Source organism: Fopius arisanus, unplaced genomic scaffold, assembly GCF_000806365.1.
Source record: "Fopius arisanus strain USDA-PBARC FA_bdor unplaced genomic scaffold, ASM80636v1 scaffold00004, whole genome shotgun sequence".
Taxonomy (NCBI): Eukaryota; Metazoa; Arthropoda; class Insecta; order Hymenoptera; family Braconidae; genus Fopius; species Fopius arisanus.
In genome coordinates this window covers 1,095,677-1,116,884 of record NW_011887743.1, presented here as the reverse complement: position 1 = coordinate 1,116,884, position 21,208 = coordinate 1,095,677, and the positions used below count along the sequence as shown (strand labels likewise).

The following is a 21,208-nucleotide window of genomic DNA, read 5'->3' as shown; positions in this document are numbered from 1 at the left end:
TTTTTTTTTTCTCGAGGTCCTGCTGTTGAGTTTGGGACTTGCACAAGTGCGCGAGTGAAAATCCTGAAATATTAATGTAACACTTCCACCAACAAAGTCCTCCATAAAACCTTTATTCCATATTCACTGCGACGTAGTCCGAGTTTTACGTTACCTTTTTATTCTTTATCTCCGGTAAAGGAGAGACATTCGAATAAATGATATACATAAGCATGTGCAAATGGTCGAGAATTGTCAAGATGACTCCCAACGTCTTATTCCATCACTGGACCATTCTGTTTTCATTCTCCATCTATTCATTATTTATTTGTGTTTTTAGTCTGAGAGGAGCATTCTAGATGTACTCTAATACTTGGAAAACAAGGGGGGAAGGGGGGGGGGTGGAGTTGAGGAATTGAAAAGGTAGAGAGTTTTCTTTTATGTAAAAATGAGCGACTGGGAGGTGGATTGTAAGGTACATTTTTGTGACTTTTCATTTCCTTTCTGCTATCACTTTTTCAACTACTATCCTCCAAGACATCTCCAGAGAGACATAAGAATCCAGTATAACAGACGAAATTTCCATAAAATATTCCATTATTACTGTAATGATTTTCAAATTAAGAAGGACGAAACAGCGAGTGCAATTTGATGAATACTCGATACCATCATTATTGGATGATTCAATTGAATTGAGAGTAGAGTACGCGAATAAATTGACGTCGATCAATACCGAAGTATGAGACGAGGCAATATAAAGCAATATGAGACCGTCATTATGTCTGAACATTGTTCAATCACTGAATTATCCTGTGCATCATCAATATGAATTGCATAATATATCGTCAATGGAGACGTGCAGACTTACTCAACCTCGTTTTATTTATTTCTCTTTTCAGGAGGGTGAACAGGGATACTTGGAGGGACTAGCGTCAAGGTACGCAGACCTCTTCAGAACGCATTACGGTGATGTCCTGGAACCCCTCGAGGAGCTCCGACGCCGTGAAACAAATGCCTCACCAAGAATACCTAACACTCAGCTCACAACCAGTCATTCGCAACCCATTTACGTGCCCGGAAAATACTCGGTAAGCAACATTTCTGTCTCAACTTTTCAATGCCATGGGCAACGCGAGCAAACGGTAGAGCAGAATGAAAGGGAGAAAGTAACGATACCTTTCAGACAACTTCTGTCTGTCCCACAGGGACATTTCTTTGACTCTGAAAGAGTCTTACCCATCGCTATCAAAGAGTACACCAACTGAAATAGTTTTGGGGAGTTATTTTTAACATTTCCACATCATCGTAAAATCCTATTTTCAAATCTTTTGGAAATCTGACTTTCATTGGGATCAATTTGAAATCATAAGTCTTGGAACAAATGTAATTTGGAAATATTTTTCTCTTCTGGGAATCATAATCACGTATTCGAAACAATAATTTTGTGTTTCAGCCTTCAAGCTGCTTGAGTGACAAGGAAGAGGATGAGATATATGGCTTCGGATACGGTGTCTTCGGCCGGCAGATGCTGCAGCAGAGACAGCAGAAACTCGCCCTTGCCACTCAAAATCCCGCCATCGGTCTTACCGGACACCATCAAACATACCAAAGGTAAATACACAAGTTCGTCTAGAGTTCTATTCCACCTTCACCAGTCCCCACAGCACAATCTGCGAAATGTCTCTCCAAATATCAGAATATTCTCGAATTAATGAAGTCAGAATACCGTGTCCCTCGCACTGAATACTCATTACATTATTTGAGGAGAAAATTGGATACCATTTGCAGTAGCCATGTTGCTTAACTAATAACGGTAATACTGGAGTGTCGAGTTGGTCAAAGAGTTCTGCATTTGCAAAGAGAGGAGAAGGCGTCGGTTTATTATACATAATTACCCATTGCCACTGTTACGATCTCGAAACACCATCTGCAGTGAAGGCTATCAGCTACTTGATACTTAACGGTTAATTAGAGCCGCAATTTCAAAAACACTCTGAAGAAACTCGATAAAATCACCCGAATCTTGCAACATCGGCCTAAAGACATAATTCCAAACATTCATTATCACTGAACTCTCAAGTTTACCTCATTATCTCACAACCCAAATGCCAATGGGATCTGCATCTCATCTGACATCTGCATAATTTGTCAATGCGCGAATCCGTCCTCCACTGCACATCCCTAGATCTCCCAGTGCACACAGTTGTACTTGTCAGAAATTTACAGCTTAGTCTACGAAGATATTTCAACTGAGACACGTACATGAAACTCGAGCTAGTTTCACCACTACACACTGGATACATTGGTAGATAGATTTGGCGTATTCAACCGATAACAGAGATTTGAGCTGAGTAGGTAAAAGACAAATCTTGATGTCGTCGTTCTGGTTCATTGACGTAGAAACCATATCGTATGTTATGTACGTTGTGAAACGATCACCAGAACAGAATTAATTGCACAGAGAGAAGCCCTATTGTTCTCGGTTGATTCGGTAAATGGTGGGATTTCGTAACAGCTGAGAACAGTGGACTACGGGATTTTGATTAAACTCCGGGAGAGGATCATTCTGTATGCCCTGTGCTATCGCAAATCGAGAAGCGAATGATGTCAAAGCTTTGGATTGTACTGACGGCCAATTGTCAACGATGCGATGTCATCGATCCTATTCATCAATGCATTCGTAGTCATGGATTGTGGACCGAGGACAAGATACGAATGAGATGGGCGAACCGTCAGTTCTTTGGGACGAAAAGAACCATTTGTTGAATTCAACCCGTCGAAACATCACCGGTGATCCTCGAATTGATCATGAAACCACTTGAACATGCAGCACTCGAGGCAATCGTCTCTAATCGCAATGAAGTGAGTGCGCTGTACTCAAGCGTTGAACCATTGAGATGTTAGCTTTTCCTCAAAGGGTTCCATTAGTATGCGGTTAGTCGTAGACCACTGTATTGGAATTGTGCAAAGCCTTCGGTACCTATTAGAAATTCTCAACCGCTGGATTCTCACGCTCCGGTGCTCGTTGTTATCCAGGAAGTGTACGTTATTCCGGGGAATATCTTGATGGGTTTCACCGGGAATTGAGACGGACCAAGGTAGTCCTTCTCAAAAAGCCAGTGTGGAGTGACAAAGCTGTCAGTTCAGGATTATTCACTCGTGATAGAGGAAAAGCCTGCCCAAGCCGTTACTCAATCAATCTCCAAGTAGACACATTGATAATTTTCACCCTGCTTTGATAACTCAACGCTAAGTGGAACATCCATCATCATCGATAACAACGGTGCAGTAAGCAGGCTGTTATCATCGTCAGCCAACCGAATCAGTAATGGTTGTGTTAAACGCAAATGGCTACCAAGTTCCCATGCAGTTCATTCCATCAACCAGAATTACTTCATCGACTATGTATAAGTACATAACGTTTACGATATCGTTCCACCTATTCTACCCTAGCTAAAGCTGAAAATTGAGTGCTCCAATAACGAGGCGTCGATACTCAAATTTTCCACTATCAATGCACCAGGTCGTTCGTTAAATCTAAACGCACGGGGAAAATACTTTTTAATTCAATTTAACCATCGAAAAATTTACCCATATTCTTTTACCCTCATCCATTGACAATTTAAATTTCTATTTTGCATATTTTGTCTAATAGCTTCTCATATAGTTTTCCATTATGTTGCAGTTGCCTGAGCCCGAGATCAGCGTTCTTCTACGAGTTTCCTCCTAACGGTGAGTTTTATACCCAAATTTCATACGGATGCTAGATCTTTAGGGTCCCATATTTGTCACGCAATTTGAATTTTCGTCGGTTGAATTGTACTTCTTGTTCAAATGGGAGACACTGAATCTTCTACTCTTCCTCAATTTCCGTTAATGTACGCAAACTTGGCTACCCCTTCTCATTTCAAATACACGAATAGCGATCGTTCAACTCCGCAAAACTGAAATTTACCTCAGGTAGAATTTCGTGTTTTATGCCTGCTTCATTTCGCCTCGTACGAAGTTCGGTTAAAATAAAATAGAGTCGCGGTGAGGCAATAGGACATATTCCTTTTATTTAATAGGTTCATCTCATAAATTCCCAGAGACTTGACAGTTGCGATATACCCCGCGGAACCCTATAAATTGGTCGAGATGAAAACTCACGGGTTGAGGGAGAAAAAAATATTTGCAAAATACTTTACGACTCGTCAGTGCGAAAAAGTTGTGTTTGTGGCGGAACGCGCAATATCTCGTACATATTTTTTTCTTTCAAAGTGAAAATACTGACGGGGAAAAAAAAAGAAAATTGTGTGGTGTGTCGTGAAAAATTGCAATAGTCCCAAGAACATACGAAAAAAAATTCCCTTGATCGTTCATATCGACAGACACGAGAGGCCGCCCGATAGATATAAAGGGATCAGTACAAGCGAGAAAGGCCGCGTTGATATTTCATTCCTGCCGAATCCTTCCGTTCTCTATCCCCTTAAACCTTGAGGCTATGACCTAAACCCCCATCCTTCCCTCAACTGTGCCTTTATGAATACGCAATTGAGATCGCAACTCCCAGTCGGGAAATAGAGAGGGAGAGACCGTCAGGGATAGTCAGGCGATGGGGCTTTTTGACGCACTTCCTCTCTGGAAAACATATCCTGGAGCATTTCAATTCGTTCCCTCCACCTTTCTCCCCGGCACTTCGGGGCTTTCTATAAAAATCTCATTGCACTTTTAGTAGATTCCGTGCATCTTGAATATCTCAGCAATATCCAATCGATGGTATTAGCGAGTTCTCGTGGAAAAGCATCTACATATTCATTGGGAATGACAAGTTATCAAAGTTATAATCCGGTAAGACAGCTTTTATCCAATCAAGAATCTACAATGCATCATGATGATTCGACGATTGAATCGCGTCACTAATCAGTTTAAGGGCACAGCACCTTAGTATATATCCAGTAATTCAATGTAAGAGGTACCCCTGATTCCCATTGCAGCACTTAGCACTTGTTACCAACACCAACACTCATGCTCACTCAACCAAATATATCCGTGAGTGCATACATCATCTACAATGGGAATCAGCTCTCAGTCTATGCACTAACCGTGCCATTCCACATCTCCTCGACTGTACTGTCTCTGTGCACTCTGGGTACACTCCCACCAGTTTCTCTTCTCGCCCTTCCTTGTTCACTTGGTCTCCTTCAACCGGTGTTGTCTCACCCTGGAATCAAACTGGTAGAGATGCTGGTAGAATGCATTTATCCTCACGGTATCCACACCCTGTACACTCGATGTGCTTATACCTGGATCTGCTACTGCACCAATTGCTGCTGAATTACAGCAACCACCTACTCGAGCTCATTGTATTTGTGCACCGCGTGGTTACACATCTTCAACAACGGTGGGAGTTACGTCTATACAACAATGCCCGAGGTCTGCATTCCATTCACAAACCGTGTACGACATGGTTACCGTATACTTTGCCATACCAATGTACCCACTTTATTCGGTGCATCCATATATTCATGAAGAATCGTGTGAATCTTGTCACATGGCTGAGCTTCTTCCAATCACATCACTTGAAATTCCCATCTATTATTGAAATTTATTTATCACTCACGTGAGATCCTCTACCTCTTTGACTCTCAATCTTATCAATTTTCAAGTTACACTTCAAGTTACACTTCATGCATCTGGTATCAAGTGGATTAGATCTTCTCCACTTGTCTCGTTTTATTTTTCCACTCATTCCTCTATTCTTCACTCGACAAGTTCCACTTGCCAAACGGCTATTTCGATAACAAAGTTTTTAGTTGGCAGAGTCGACAGCTCCATTCTCTTCATTCGTTTTTCGATATGATAGAACAGATCTAGCTGGTGGCAATTGTAGGAGCACTCCAATTTTTTGGGGGATGGATCGCTTGGGTAATGCATTGGAGTTTTTTATTAGACGAACGGTTGATGTCAGATTGTTATTTGTTATTGTTATTTGTCTATGGGTGTGGTAGGTCATTGAACTGATAATGTTGGTATGCCGTTGAACAGTATCAGTCGCATCAACTGGACAATCTCGTGTTTAGTAGGCGGATTAAACAATACCCCCCATGCAAATGGTGCTCGTTTAATTGCAACCTATTTAGCATATTCTCTGTCCTCCAGTGAGGATATCACTACTGATCGATCAACAGACACCATTCCTCTGTCACGCTCTTGCGTTTGGTGTAAGGTTTTTTGTCATTTTTATTTTGCCGGGGGTATCGTCTCTGGGATCATCGGGTGGAACGATAAGTCGAGTGGAAATTTAAAGCGCATTATTTCGGGTTGTGATTAATTCTTCGGAGATTCAAATTGTTTGTTACCCGGATTCCCTGAATTTTTTTCTGAATTCAATCCCTCAATTCATGGACTGATTCTACTTGACTTCGGCTCAAGTTGAATCACGTCATTGGGACATTCAATTCAAATGTCAGTCCTCGAGGTCATGTCTGAGTTGCAAATTGACTTGAATCGAGTTAAATTCAACTTGAATCAAGTCAAAAAAGATTCCCCCAAGTCGAATTTTATTCCTACCGTCTGACAATAAACAAATCGATCCCCTCGACGATTTCCTCCGACTCTTGAACTTTATTCACGATGACTTCTCCGGGTATAATCCCATCAACATTCCCTCTAACCGAAGCATCTCTTAGTCTCCCTCTGCGCATTGTCCATCATCTTGTTCTTCTTAGACGCTCAGTTGCACTCGAGGGGAGACACAAAGTGTCTATCATTCGCGCCTACCCCGTTACCCAAGTGGTACACAGAAATGCACACGTGTAAACGGTGAACCTTTTGGCTCAGGCGGAATGTACCTCGACTGAAAAAGGTTGACGGTAGATGGTGAAAAGTGTGTGACCGTAACACAAAAACGTTGGATAGGTGAGTGAGGAGAGAAAAAAAATTGAAACAACGAGAGTACGAGAGGGTGCTATCGCTCTTGGCAGGTTGTCATGGTAACGTGCATGCATGCACCTCCGCTGTTGCAGAGGCGTGACAAATAGGGAAGAATAGACAATGATGAAACTTCATCCCCTTTCTCTGATGTGTCGAGGTACTCTTGACGAGAGACATTCAGCCCGGAAGTGGGTCCGACCGTGCATGACACCGCGACGGCTTTTCCACACCTTTACATGACCCACGACACGTTTTTAAACAGCTTTATAGCTTTTGGCGAACAAACCCGGGACCTGTGTAAACTAACGACTTCTTCCTCTCCATTGTTTCGGAGAGATAAATGTTTTTTACATCTTTATGGAGATTTTGGCATTAGAGTTCTTTGTCGAGTGGATTATTACTCAACGTGGATTAAAAACTCATGAGATGTATTACATTGTGGATAATTTCCGAGGAAATGACCCGGTATTAAAATCTGTCGCTTGTTTGTGGGGGAAAAAAAAACCACTGGCAGAACTTTGAACCGTTGACGGTGAAGAAAGGAGAGAAATTTCAAAAGCACATTACAACTTCTTGAAGAAGGTTACCATAGAGGTTGGTGAAAGATCCTCAGGCGATCACCGTGTTTAATAACTTTTTAAGGGGAATATCGTGCTTTCATTTGCCCGCCTTCATGAAAAATGGCCCGCTCTTGGTGTAAAGACTGGTGGAAAATTCTGAAGAGGAATTTTACCCGGTGGTCAAGAGTAAATTACTTTCGAGGCATTGAATGTATCGCTTAATCTTCGTAACGACCAAAAAATTGGAAGTCTCAACTTGAAGAATTAAAAGTGAAGATATGTTACGCAATGTCACAACCACGAAATTCCCGAATGCAATAACTCAATTTGAATTAACTCTTTTTTCCACTCTAATGCAAGAGGAGAGTGGAAAACATAGATCGTAATTCTGAGAGCAACACAAGACGAGAGAAAAAAGACTTTCTTCCACTCGTAGGTGCATTTTAGGTGGAAAAAGGAGGGAAATAATGAAAAAAGAGGTAGTCAGGGCTCGAGTACCTGGAATTGGATAATTTTTCGCATTTTCTGTCGCAATGGTGTATATAAACGTGGTTGAGGCAAGAAAAAGCTGTCGCGGCAAACAGGCCGGAGGATGAGAAAGGAAAAACGTTAAAAGGTTGAAAAAAAAACACATCACAAGAGGAGGTGTATCGAAGCGAGAGTAAAAACATCGGACCGATACACGTACAGACACACACCAACGGAGTTTTCAAATTGATGGGGGTGGGAAAATATCGTAGATGGTGTTGCCAGGTTATGTAACAAAGTTTGGCGTCGTATATGCTTTGATGGTGGTGCATTGCTGCTTTTATCCGTTCATGCATATCACTTATTCTTTTTGATATCGTTGAAATTCTTATCGAGGGTTTTAGGGAAATGCGTTTTTTTTTCTCCTCAATGAAACGCGTTGGCCGAAAGTATAAAACCGAGAGTATTTCAATTTTCATGACTACTCCGATAATTATTGAAACTTCTGATATTCATTTTGCTTCAGAACTTTTTCAATAATTTCGATTGAATTTTCTCATCTGGGAGAATATTTCCATTCCATTCTGTTTTCAACCTGAGATTTCACTTATTTTTCATTTCTAATTTCGTCTGCGCTCTCTTCCGCTCAATAAATCATGCATTACCCTCGGAAATCAGATTTCGTCGAAAAATCGTACATCTTAATTTCAAACTTTTCTCATTTTCCGCGAATCCTCATACCTAAAACAATTTCGTTCACTGTATTTTTCCCTCTCCGGTGATGCGAAATACCCTTGAATTCGTTGTCTGGCATTTCGCCGTGCCATATATTCTTACTGATACCGAGGCCTCTGCGCAATCGACGGACTGCAAAAGCAAGTTTATTTTTATTCCATACGATTCATTCGATTGAACATGACTTGTGGTTACAGCCAACCAATATATTTTCGATATTACGGGAACGAAAATTCCAAACGTCCCTGGGGAGTACTCTGTATTCTTTCCCCTGCGCTCGTTCACTTTCATTTTTTTAGTCGCCACTTTCCAATCTTTTTTTTTTTTCACATTTTTTATTTTCCATCCGTCGCGCCAATGCGGTATGCACTCTGCCATCAAAATTTTACTGCGCCAAAATAGTGGGAAAAAAAAGAGGTGCGAGGCTCGAGAAAAATCGTGTTATTATTTCAATCCGTCTCCATAAACTCAAAAATGAATTACACTCTGAAAATGATCTATCTCCACATTTGTTCGTTATCTTTCGTCTATTAATCCGTTGTCAATGTCATTCCCGCGAGTTTTCTGAAATAACTAAAAATTGGTTTAACGACTCAATATCAAAAATTCATCCACGCAGTCGAATAATTAAATTCTCCAATTTATCCAAGTGTGCGTGTTTGCATACAAAGATCGCGTGCCTCCTCCGAAGAACGGCCTTAACGACCCGATAACTCGTCACGTCAACAACGGGACGGGCCCCGTTCTGTTACACCATTCCCCTATATTTTCTTCTCCATCCCTTTTTTTTTATATCGTACGCATAAACCCATCTGACGAGCTCCCAACAACTCGTTTCAATGCGATATCTCTTATAAACTCAGATAACATCAGAATTTCATCTGTGAGTGCATGCGCTTGTGGCACGAGTGTCAGTTTTTCTCTTGTTACCTATACGAGACGGGAAAAAAAAATGACAGCCCCGTATTTTGTGCATACAAAGGTAATAATCCGTATGAACATTAAACACTAATGTTAAAGTCAGATGTGTACTGATATCGGTGTTGTTTAGTGGCTGTAGACTACGTGGCTTTTTCATCAACCACGCGATGAATTAATCTGTTTATGGTTTGTCGTAAAAAAGGCCTCCGGGTAACGAGGAAAAACGAGCTGAAAATAGTAAACAGATATAACCCCTCCGAGTTTTATATCACGGAATAATTTATATTAGTGCGCTGACTAGTCGATACTCCTGGGATATGAAATTAATCTCGCTGAAGCCATTCCACAGGCCATCCAATCTTTGGATATTACTCGAATCAATTCCAACCTTGCTCGTGTTAAAATATAATCCATCCCCGACGAATAAATAAATTTGACTCCCATGCTTTTTTTTTTCTTTTTGCTAACTCGTGGAGTTTCACAGTGAATGAAAAAAAATATGCAACCCGAAGAGCAAATGATATCGCATGTGGGTGATAATGTCATCGTAGGACCTAATTGCGTAACGTGTGGATATGTTAATTCATCCCCAAGCTGTATATAGTCAGCTGTGAACGTGATCTGCACTCGTGCGTTGTATTCCCACTTTGCCCTTCTCTCTTGCCCCGTTGTGTACGAAGCCCTCGGTAATTAGGGTACAGCGTTATTGTCGCTGGTAATAAACGGATGCATGAAACGGTAATACAATATAGTGACGGGTCAGTCCACAGAGTAGACTAACGGTGAACTACTATTATTCGTTAATGGATAGTGATGTCGTGGTTAGCCCCGAATTCATTCGATTATTTATGTGATATTGACATTCGACGTAACGAATTCACGGTAACATTTGGATCTTGCGGTTCAACGGTGCAGGTTTTAATTTTGATGGATACTTGTTATCGGGACAAACAGAGAGGATTCAAAAAATATCCAGAACTCACTCAATGATTTAATTATTCTTCATTGACAAAACACCAGATATTGAATAAGGAATAATTGCGCTAATATCCGAACAACTGGGACTCCTCAAGGCATCGTCCATTCAGACAGATCATGTCGGGTCCACAGGTCGTGCCATCAGCCGCACCACCTAATATCTGCCTGCAGAATCTCGAATCACCAATTATCTCGCAACCCAATCTACTACAGATTCTGCCATCTATGTTGCAGGCTTTGGTCCCAGTGAATTTCAAACACTGCTGATCAGCATCCATGAACTTCCCTGGCAAGTACCTTGGCAAGACGCTCCTCTGAATTGGATTGTTGTACAGGCAAGCAGGGTTTCGACTGTTGAAAGAAAAATGTAATCAGACTGCATCCTAATATCAAGAAGATCGATAATGGGATTTTTACTTCAGGAATCTCTGGAAATCTTTCAAGGTGCATTTTGACCAGTTTGGGGATCCGTTCAACGGAATGGTTGGATTCATAATGTGTCCATCCTTTTCAGGACAATCGGGATAATCTTCTCCATCATGATTGGCACCTAGCCTGAATGGAAATTAATGAACACAGATATAAAAACATGAAGTTATGAGTTATACTTCAGGAGCTCTCAGATTTCTAACTTACATGTGTCCAAGTTCGTGTGCAGCCGCGTAGATACCATCGAATCCTCCGCTGTCTCTGAGTATTGACACTTTGCTGGTCTCCACTTGATACATTTTCCGCATACCGCAAGCTCCTTCTGTCCACGAGATACCTGTGATGACAACAAATCAAACAAAAGCAATTCAAAGATTTTTATGGACTTCGTTGTCCAAATTCTTTAAACTTACCGCCAATTCCACAATCGCGATCGTTGCTGGTTGGGTAATGCCGACACAATTGCCGTCTACACAAGGAATTAATTCCAATAGTGAGATACTTGATGACTTATTTGCACGGTTGATGAATATAGCAATGAATTTGTTTCTTACGAGGTCATAGTGACGAGGATATCATAGCTTTCGAGCGGGATACTGTGATTTTGCTGAGGCCAGTAATCAGAACTTGCGTACAGCGCGTCATAGACGGCTAGAGAAGAGTTTTCTTTTGATTCATGTTGTTCTATGTAAGTGAGGGCTTCTGGATTCTAGATTAATTGAATGCCGAATTTCATTTCGGAGGATATAAGAAACGGGAGATCATTATTTGAGATTTGGAGAGAACTAACCTTGGTGATAACAATCCCTGCTATGTTGAGTCTGTACGTAGGATTCTTCAAACTTCTGTACTTCAAGTCAACGCCGTTCCAAAAGGCTACCACATAAGCAACAGTATCCATAACTTTATCACCTATTTTTTTGAAGAGATCATGACTGACAACGACCAAGATCTCAGGATACACCGTATCAGGAATTGGAGGAGGGGCTGCAGAAGGTGCAGCAGTAGCATTCGTTGGTGCTGAAATGAATTGGACAAACAGTCTGATCTCTTGATGCACATTGACGAAGTCATTTGGATCGTACGGAGATCACAAAACGCACCTGCTCCTAGATACTCAGTCCTCCCTACAGATGCTGATCTTTTGTAAACGATATGATAATGATAATCGTCTTGATCGGATTGGGAGATGTTATCGATTGATCTGCGCTGTCTCTTGATTTCGTTGATAAGCCGCTCAGGAAGTGGTGCGATGACCAAATTATTCGATCCGACGGTGCCCACCTAATCCACAAAGAGTACGATAGTTTAAACTTCTCAATTTGATACCAGACGCTTCAAAATAATCGATTTGGGTACATGATTGTTGATTGAGAACTTACGATTCTTCGATGGTTCTGGCTTGGTTCGCTGACAACGACGACCGCGGCTTTCTTCAGATCTTCATAGGATTCCAAGCCCCGCATTAGCTAGAAGAATATGATTCGGTCAAATCGTCAGATTGTGACTCATTCGAAACAGCAATGAATCTTTTCAATTCAAAACCGCGTTATTCATAATGAAAAGAGAAATATTTACATGCGGATATTTATTAAAGTGCAAAGTGGACTTTCTCTTTAGTAGTGTATAGACAGGAGTGTCGAATCCCACGAGCATTCCGTCCGTTGGCGAAAGCCACAAGTCGATGTCTTCTCCAAATGCCTTGACGTGAATTCCAATACCAATTTCTGCGTTCCTCTTCTGAACCCTCGGCCAATGGATGGGAACAACTTCATACTTTTGAACTGTCGATTACAAAAAAAAATCCATTACCCCCAGAAAATGTCTTCTCTGAGTTCTCACTTGATCCATCAGTTTCTGATCTGTTACTTTTATCCAAATATCATTACCATTTTCTTCTGAGGTTTGAAACGCGTGCAGTCTTTCATCCCGAGTCATTCGCTTGTGAATCTGCAATCGTCAGATTTTTGGAACATTCAAATTATTCTAGTAATTATCTTTTTCCAACTCACCCCATAGGTCACATCTATCATTCCAAGACACAAAAGAATTACTTCACAAATTCTCAACATTATTTCTACTTATGATACTTTAATTGATTACGTCTTTCCCTGGAGTTGCCTTAAAATTGCGTCAGAAATAAGTTGTCCTGTCTTTATAAGTTCAGATGGTTTCGTAAGTTATCTCTGATTTTTCATGAAACACTTGTATTAACAACTGTAATACTGTCTAGTGATTACAGCATCGAGAACAAAAATGAAAAAAAAAACAGTTTATCCCGGATACGAAAATCAATGTGAGCGGGGCGTTTTAATTTTTGGAATTCGCGCATTCGTTGATCTTCAACGGAATTTCAACATGCAAGAATTCGAGTGGAATGAAGCGAACTGCCACTTGTACTCACAAACGATAAAATAACGCAATTTAAAAAAAAAACTGAATTAATGGACATTTTCTCATTCAAGTCTAATTGCTGCCATGACTCCCTCGTCCATAATTCATCACTTCCAATCTTCTTATCTCTGAGAGAGTAAAAAAATCCAAACTTCTCAATTTATTTAACCGAGATATCCCAGACATTTCTTTCCATTCTGGCCGGCACTAATGCTCTTTTAAAATAAACCGACTTCTCATTACTCAGTGAGTATAACAGGAGCAATATTTAATTAACGAAATTTCCATTTTGTATTATTTCAGAGCAAGGGCAGAATACGAGTAAAAAGAAAACTACGTTTTCACGACTGTTGAGAGGATTGAAGACTCATAGGAAGGAGAAACAGGGCCAGACGCAGGGATCACCAAGGCATGGACGTGCGAGGATGGGAGTTCCCCAGAGGGTGAGTGAATTCATTTTTTATTTGTATTTTCACTTCGCCTGGAGTTCAGTCTCCTTGAGTTCCCAGGACCAGAACTGTATCGAAATCCTCAATTCTCAGAACAGAATCATTCGTCTCGAATTATTCATGAAAAAGAAGAAATCGCAAATTTCATTGAATTTTCAATGGAAACGTGAATATTTAGTCTTGAATTAATTTTTTTCCGTAAAATTAATCGGAAAAATAATTTCCGCCCGCGTCTCCTCCTGTGGAGGTCGAATTTTTAGTGAATTATTATTTGAGTCTAGTCATCCGGACTAGTTCATACAAATAGAGTTCTACGTGAATTGGAACAATCGTCCGACAATAGAGATCGTCAATAGTAACAGGCAGTATTTTATACAGTCGACAGAATACACTGAGTCTATAATCGATATTCGTGAAGTAATATCACATGTCGTCGATTTAAACGATTCTACCGCGTCTCCCTAATGTTGAATTTAACTGGCAACAGCTGCACGGCTATTGAATTATTTTCGTGTATTCAAATTCGTAATTAACGAGATCATTAATGAAAATCAATTCCGTCAGTCGCCTACAGGGATAACGGATGTATCGTGTATCCGGTAATTACGGTAATTACGGTAATTAGGGTAATTCCAACGTGGAAAAATGAAATATTTTAAAGAAATAGACTTCTCCGTTATAGAAACCCTTCAAATTTTCTATTCGAAAAATTTCAAGTTTACACCTGTAAATTCCCACGAAATGTATCAATTAATTGATGGATACAAAAATCAACAATAATCATTAATAGATATGAATTTCAAAAAAGGGAAATAAGAAAAGCAGAAATATTCTCATTATCAGGTGTTTATTCAATTCCACAAGTTCTCAAATACATCAGACAGAATAATTTCCATATTGCTTATTTCGAATTCAATTTTTTATGAATTTCCTTCATTCAATTCGAATCCTGGTTAAAAATTCGCCACTTGTTTTGAATTTTCTGACACGGAGATGGAGATCCATTTCTAATCATCTGATTAAGACCCGAAAAATACAGTTCACAATAAGTTTTTAAAACAATCACTGACTACATCACAGCACGAGAATTCTCTCTGAATTCGTATTCGATGTAGCTGTGCTGACAGATACCCTTGTGGTTCGACATTTCCTGGAATTTCGTAACATAGCCCACAGGCCACATATGATACCAGCAAATATGACCCTTTGGGGGTAGTGCACAATGTCAGGTCTCGCATATTCCATACGTCTATTGTGAGTCCAATACCGTTGGAACACACATCTCCATCGTAACATACTTGTCGTTTTGCCGTCAGGTATCACATTGAGGTTGAAAATAGTTCATATGGATCATCAAAGTGGTTGAAAAACCATCCCAACTCCGCGGATACGATCAAAGGTATATCTGTCATATGTCAAATAGCTGACACTTGGCTTTTTGACGCCTTTTGAAAATTCTCTCGATACCTATCATCGTTATTGATCAATTTCACTTGATCAATTATTTTTGTGTCTCGATATGTTTTACTCGTGCATGATGGAAAATTCGTTTGATAGGTGATGGAATGTACGGAGTATGATGCCTTTTCATTCGATCCATCATACCGAAATCCACTTTTGCTTGAAAACTCTTGCTCTCGTGCTGGGCATCGAGGCTCCTCTAACCACTAGCCGCTCAACGTAATTCATGGTACTACACTATATATTGGTATAATTCAATTCTAGTTGGTACCAAACCACCGTCTATCCCACAGCCCAACGTAAAGCTCTCTTCTACTCTATTCCCGCTGTGAGGTGGTACTTTCCACGGTGAAAATTCGATTTTCAACGTTCATTTTGGTTTTAACGCCCTGATGTTAGGGCACCGTGTGTATCTAGGTTTTATTTCGCCCTGGTGAATTTTCTTTTCCTTTCCGGCGATATACTTCAGACTGAAAGGCTGGATTAATAGGTTTCTCGATGGGTCTCGAAGAAATTCATTTCATTATGCGTTTTTTGCAATTGATATTCCAGTGAATTCATGTCTGTGATCAATCGTTAGGTGAAGACGTTCTCTGTGGAGGGAATTATTATTTTTAGCTTTAATCATTGAATATTGAAAATGATCCATTGAGTATTTGATAAATTCAACGATTTTCCATCAGTCAGTCAGTTCTTCATAATAATGAGCGCGAGAATTAAATCCAATAGAAATCCAATTGATGAAGTCGTGTAATTGGAGAAAAAGGCGAGAATTAATCTTTCACACTGAAAATCTCACGTCGAGGTTTAAAAAATCCATAAGATTTATGATTTCCGTAATAACCCCGAATTGCATTTTAGAATGATAAGAAATATTTTCCATTTGTGAATTTACATTTCGAGATTTGGAGGGTTAAAATACGTTGGATGAAAGAGAATATAAAAAAATGTAAACAAGTGAGAAAAGAAATGTATCTGGAGGTTAACAAGACGTAGTGCTCGCTTTATATGCTAATGTCGAGAAGCTCTAGGAGAAGGGATAGAGGTGGGTGGTGGGTGAAAAAGGGGGTCAGAAGAGGCGTGAAATACACTCGCTTTTAACCCCATGACTCTGCACAGGGGTGATGTCCCGTTTTATTTTCATTTCTACTGCCTCTCTTCGGAGAGAAGTAGAAATTGTGCGAAAGTATTTCTCCGGTGAACGTGTCTCTCGTTTGAATAAAAAAAATATTTTCCACCGTGAAAAAAAAAGCAAGGAAGAGGTACAACGGACGAGGGGGTGAACATAAAAATGGCAAGAGAGAGATTGGTAATAAAACCGGCAAGACAAAGTGTGGAATTGTGAGTTTTAGGGTGAAAAATCGTTTGGGGGTAGCAGCTCGATTTAAACTACCTATGGCACATTTTTTCTCTCACTTCTTCACGTTTATTTCTCCACGTACGAACCACCCGGGGGAGGTAAAAAGGCACAGCAAACTGTTTTACATACCGAAGTTGTATCGCGAAAAACTTATGGGGCAGTTAAGCGAATCTACGATAGCCAGATGGAGGGTGAGAGAGAAACTGCATAACCACTGCGCCACATTGCCTGACCGGTTTTTTTTCTTTCTCTTTACATTAAACGGTGCGATAAATATCTAAATCGACATTTTCACCCTTCGATACCCATTTTACTCCCTAGAAATACGTCTTCCAGGTTGTGTTGATGCGTTCAGAGGTTAGATTTTATTCAATTTGTCAGTGAATTCCGCCACTTTCGGTTGACTTTCATCTAATCGACGTGTCCGTTACCATTTGCTGTCGATATAATTTCCACAATACAACCCCTTGCCACAATAACCATCAGGCCTGTAAATTTTTTACGAAGCCAACAGATCTCTCATGTCGGGTGCATGTTGCCGCTATAAACCAAAATCGGTTAACGCTTGTCCATAACATATCTCCATCTCACGAGACTCACTTGTCCGATATACCGTGATTGTCTAGGGTTTCCACACAATGGCTAGAACCAGAAATGACAGTTTATGACCTTGATATAGTTCTGTGTTATCGACAGTCGGTATCGCAATGAAAGTGACATACTAAAGTGCACAATTGGAGGAATACAACCGTCTAATCTAGTTGGTTAGGGGGCAATTGTGTGCATCTTGGTTGTGACCGCATTTCATTTACACGTGTACAATTTCCAGTTGGCACACCCACAATCTCACGATCCAACTCATTCGGTTGTAGAACCACCTGCAGGCAAATGCATTCAAATGCAAGACCTCCTATCTAACCCCAGTCATTCAGTTTGAATCGGGCAAACGCATCAACGTTCAGAGACCACAGAGTGTGCCTAAGTGATTCCGCATTGGTGCCCTAATGACTGTTTCATATTCATTGGCGCAACGCTCGCGTGCTTAGACTACTTCTGCCAACGTCATTCCTCATTCATACTATCATAAGGAGATCACTCAGGGGTGAATTCATGCGTAAAGGCTATTTGTTATTTTCCCTTATTTTACCAGAGTCCGACATCAATTATTTCCCTAACAGTTGTTAAATAATATCCCTAATGTTCTTCGTTTGATTATATGGTATGATCATTATTTGTCCTCGTTGAATATTTTGGCCACTCCACGATAATCGAATCGAATAATCATTCATCATTTCGACTGATTTGGGGTTTCGATTTCAAGAATTATATTCTGGTCATTACAATTATCTTGTAATCATCATTTTGTAATGAACGAAATCCGTGAAATCAGGAATTAGATGCTGTCATTGTTTTTTTAATGGTCATTTTAGATCGCCCCGATGCCTCCATCATTCATTCATGCTGTCATAAGAAAATCACTCAAGCCTGATCTCATGCGTAAAAGCCATTTGTTATTTTCACTGGATCCGACATAAATTATTGCCTCAACAGTTAATGTTCTTCATTTGATCATATCGCGATTATTATTTTTTACTCGTTGAATATTTTGTGACGCTTTCCAATAGATTCGATCCATAAACTCATAAATTAGATACACTCATTGAAATCGCGCTCATAAAATAAGTTCTCTCATAGTTTCTCTGTTGATCGCTGATGCAGTTGCGAACGAATAAAAATAGAATGCCGAGATTGAACTGACATATATGATGAAGAATATGCATATGAATTGTTCGACGGAGTGAAATCCATTGGCTTTAACTGCTACACCGGGGAATGCAGATAGATTAATGCACAAAAGATTGTACAGGTGTGACCTTGAGAACCCTGAGAGTTGTTCGGATGATATTAGAATATTTATGGGTTTATGATGGCCTCACGGGGTATGCCACCGGCTGTGGGAAATGACTTTATTCGTTCTGATCGGAAAGAGTTTTGTATCAGTCCCGGTGAATTATAAAGCCCCATAAATTGTTTCATCTTTACGTGTCCTCTTCCGTCAAATTTTCAACAGCAATCCCATTCGCTGACTTATTCACGAGAAATGGAATTTCATTCGTTCGTTTTTCCGACATTGTATTGTACCTCTCTCTGGATATTCTCGTTAAGTCCATCAAGAGTGGAGTAAAAAGGATGACCGGAACAAGTGTTCTAGTCAGTTGTAGGACATGGGAGAGGGTTAAAGGTTGGCTTCCTACCGGTCAAATGGACGGATCTCAGAGTTCTTTGAAGTTCAGCAATGGCTTCCTGTTATATCGAACAAGGGTCTTATAGTGATAGGATGTGACAGAATGCGCTTTTGACTATCCACTTAATTAACCCCGTAGTATCAGAAACCGCTGAAATGAGCTGTAAGATAGTACCAACAGTCTGGAAGTAGATGGTCATCTCTGATCTCAAGTCAATACGATTGTCGTTCAAAATTATCGCTTCTAGTGTTCGATCAATCATTCCAGATATTTTTCTTTCCTAAATTATGAGAAATCACGCAATGGGCACTTATGATGTACCTTGATGATACATTTGGAATGAATCTATTGATCCCAAAAATACCTGGAATTGAAACGACAATTTTGGTAGCCCCTCACCTGATCGTGATTGCGTCACGTGATGGGTCATACACATGCCCGAGGCCACAATTACCCTCTCACTGGCTATAATCTCGGGTACTTTGACCCGGTCAGTGTGTTCGTATAACCTCCCTCAGTGCCTATACTTACGTTACGTGTGGCTACGTTCGATAAGACTAAAACCCTTTTCACACTCGACACATTTGCAACCCTCATTGTATGGTACCATTGTTACGAGAATAGTTTCCTGAAATTTCACAATTCTGAATTGAATAATTCGTATGGAATTATGGGCATACATCCTCAAAGATTATAAAATCAATTCCTGAAATATCAGCTCACTTTTTCTGCTTCTACGGGACAAATATCCGTGGAATGAACCGTTGATTGATGAAAAAATTGAATTTAATGGAATCGATCAATCCTCATTGATTCTTAATTTCAACTGATGCAATACCTATGTCTTCTCCAGACATGCCTCGCTAAAAAACCATGAAAAATAAAAGTTTCCTTATTTATCCAGCTACAATCACAATTACCTAAAGATGCTCTACCCAAAAGGGGGAACTACTCAAGTCGAGTTTTGCATACCCGAAGAAAATCGAGAATAATGCCCTTCGGCGACAGACTCCCCTCCACGGTTATAGCCAGTCTGGCTCCCTACGATAAAGTTTCAACCAACCATTCCCTTCATCCTTCTCACAACCATTCGCACACAATGTTACTGCATCCATATTCGTAGCATTCCTATCTCCAGATACAACAGGCACAAGTTGCACTTAAGACTTTAGCGATCGTCAGGAAGTTTACGCTCCAGGTATACGCACACATTTTCACAGCTTGAGCATAACAGGAAAAACAATTTGAGATTTTATAGGTTCTATCTGTCGACCATTCATAGAAAACCGTCTTGTTCTCACCCTGTCTTATAGCTACCTACCGAATTCATCATGCAAGAATGAGGGCTTTCTATTACAACGTTAAGTCTCTCTCGGTGTTTGTTGCAAGTTTCCAAATCCACTCCTCGTGGGATTCCATTCTCTCGGATTTTACTGTTTCAATCTACACATTATGCTCAGTTAAGTTCTCGAGATTCTATTGAATGTACCTCACACCGAGAGTTTCCAAGAGGAAACCGGAAGTTTGAAAAAGCGAATGGAGCTTCAAGAATATTGAGGGTAATTGTCGAGGATTTTTGGTTTGAAACTAATTAACTTCAGAGAACGAAAATCACTGAAATACACAAGTTCAGTGAATTTCCACGTCAGATATCATGGAGATATCAACGCGTAAATTACGTGTCGTCAATCACAATATCGACTGCAGATTTAGAGGTAAACTTTTCACTCAAATCACGAGCTATTAGCTGAGGAAGTAAATCAAGAATTTTGCTCGAGACAAAATCATCTCGATGGAATTCGAAAATGAGAGCATGGGCGACACTTCACGTGACGCTAACATATTCCGGGTGAACATGAAGTGGAGGTGAATTCTGCATAGAGCTGGATATAGAATCTGAAACCCTCTTCAAGTTCAATGCATTGTCTCCGACATGCACTGATGTTACAAATTGCACACCCCCCAGAGCAACAAGTTTATCTCATATCCACTAGCTCATTCTGCATCAAGTGTAATGCATCTGGAATGTATTCATACGGGAGAATCCCTCGTACCAAATATTCGTCGTTTATCCGTCGAATAGAATTTTCCAAATGAAAATTCGTCGAACTAGTTTTGAGAATTAATATTATTTGACTGGAGTCTTCACTCTTCGATGGCGGACATCATAATTTAAAATATCGGAAAGTATCTAGAGGAGTAATTATCATTCCATAATTCACTCCTGAAATAAATGAGCGAATGGATTATTGAAAGAGGCAAATCCTTTTTTTGGATTGCATACGTGAATACCAACAGAATGAGGAGAGAACA

The 21,208-nt window shown here is 40.2% G+C and overlaps 1 protein-coding gene across 4 annotated transcripts in view; it reads left to right on the top strand.

Moving 5' to 3' along the window:
- Positions 1-21,208, top strand: part of LOC105271464 (SAM and SH3 domain-containing protein 1) — a 136,363-nt gene that overhangs the window by 99,776 nt on the left and 15,379 nt on the right. For all 4 annotated transcript variants that reach the window (XR_892652.1, XM_011313053.1, XM_011313040.1 and 1 more), the window contains exons 2-5: positions 879-1,067; positions 1,433-1,590; positions 3,665-3,711; positions 13,683-13,822. Coding sequence is in view for 3 of the 4 variants with exons in the window: in XM_011313053.1 (XP_011311355.1) it covers positions 879-1,067; positions 1,433-1,590; positions 3,665-3,711; positions 13,683-13,822 (534 nt within the window). In the remaining variant the exon portion in view is untranslated. The remainder of the gene's footprint in view (positions 1-878; positions 1,068-1,432; positions 1,591-3,664; positions 3,712-13,682; positions 13,823-21,208) is intronic.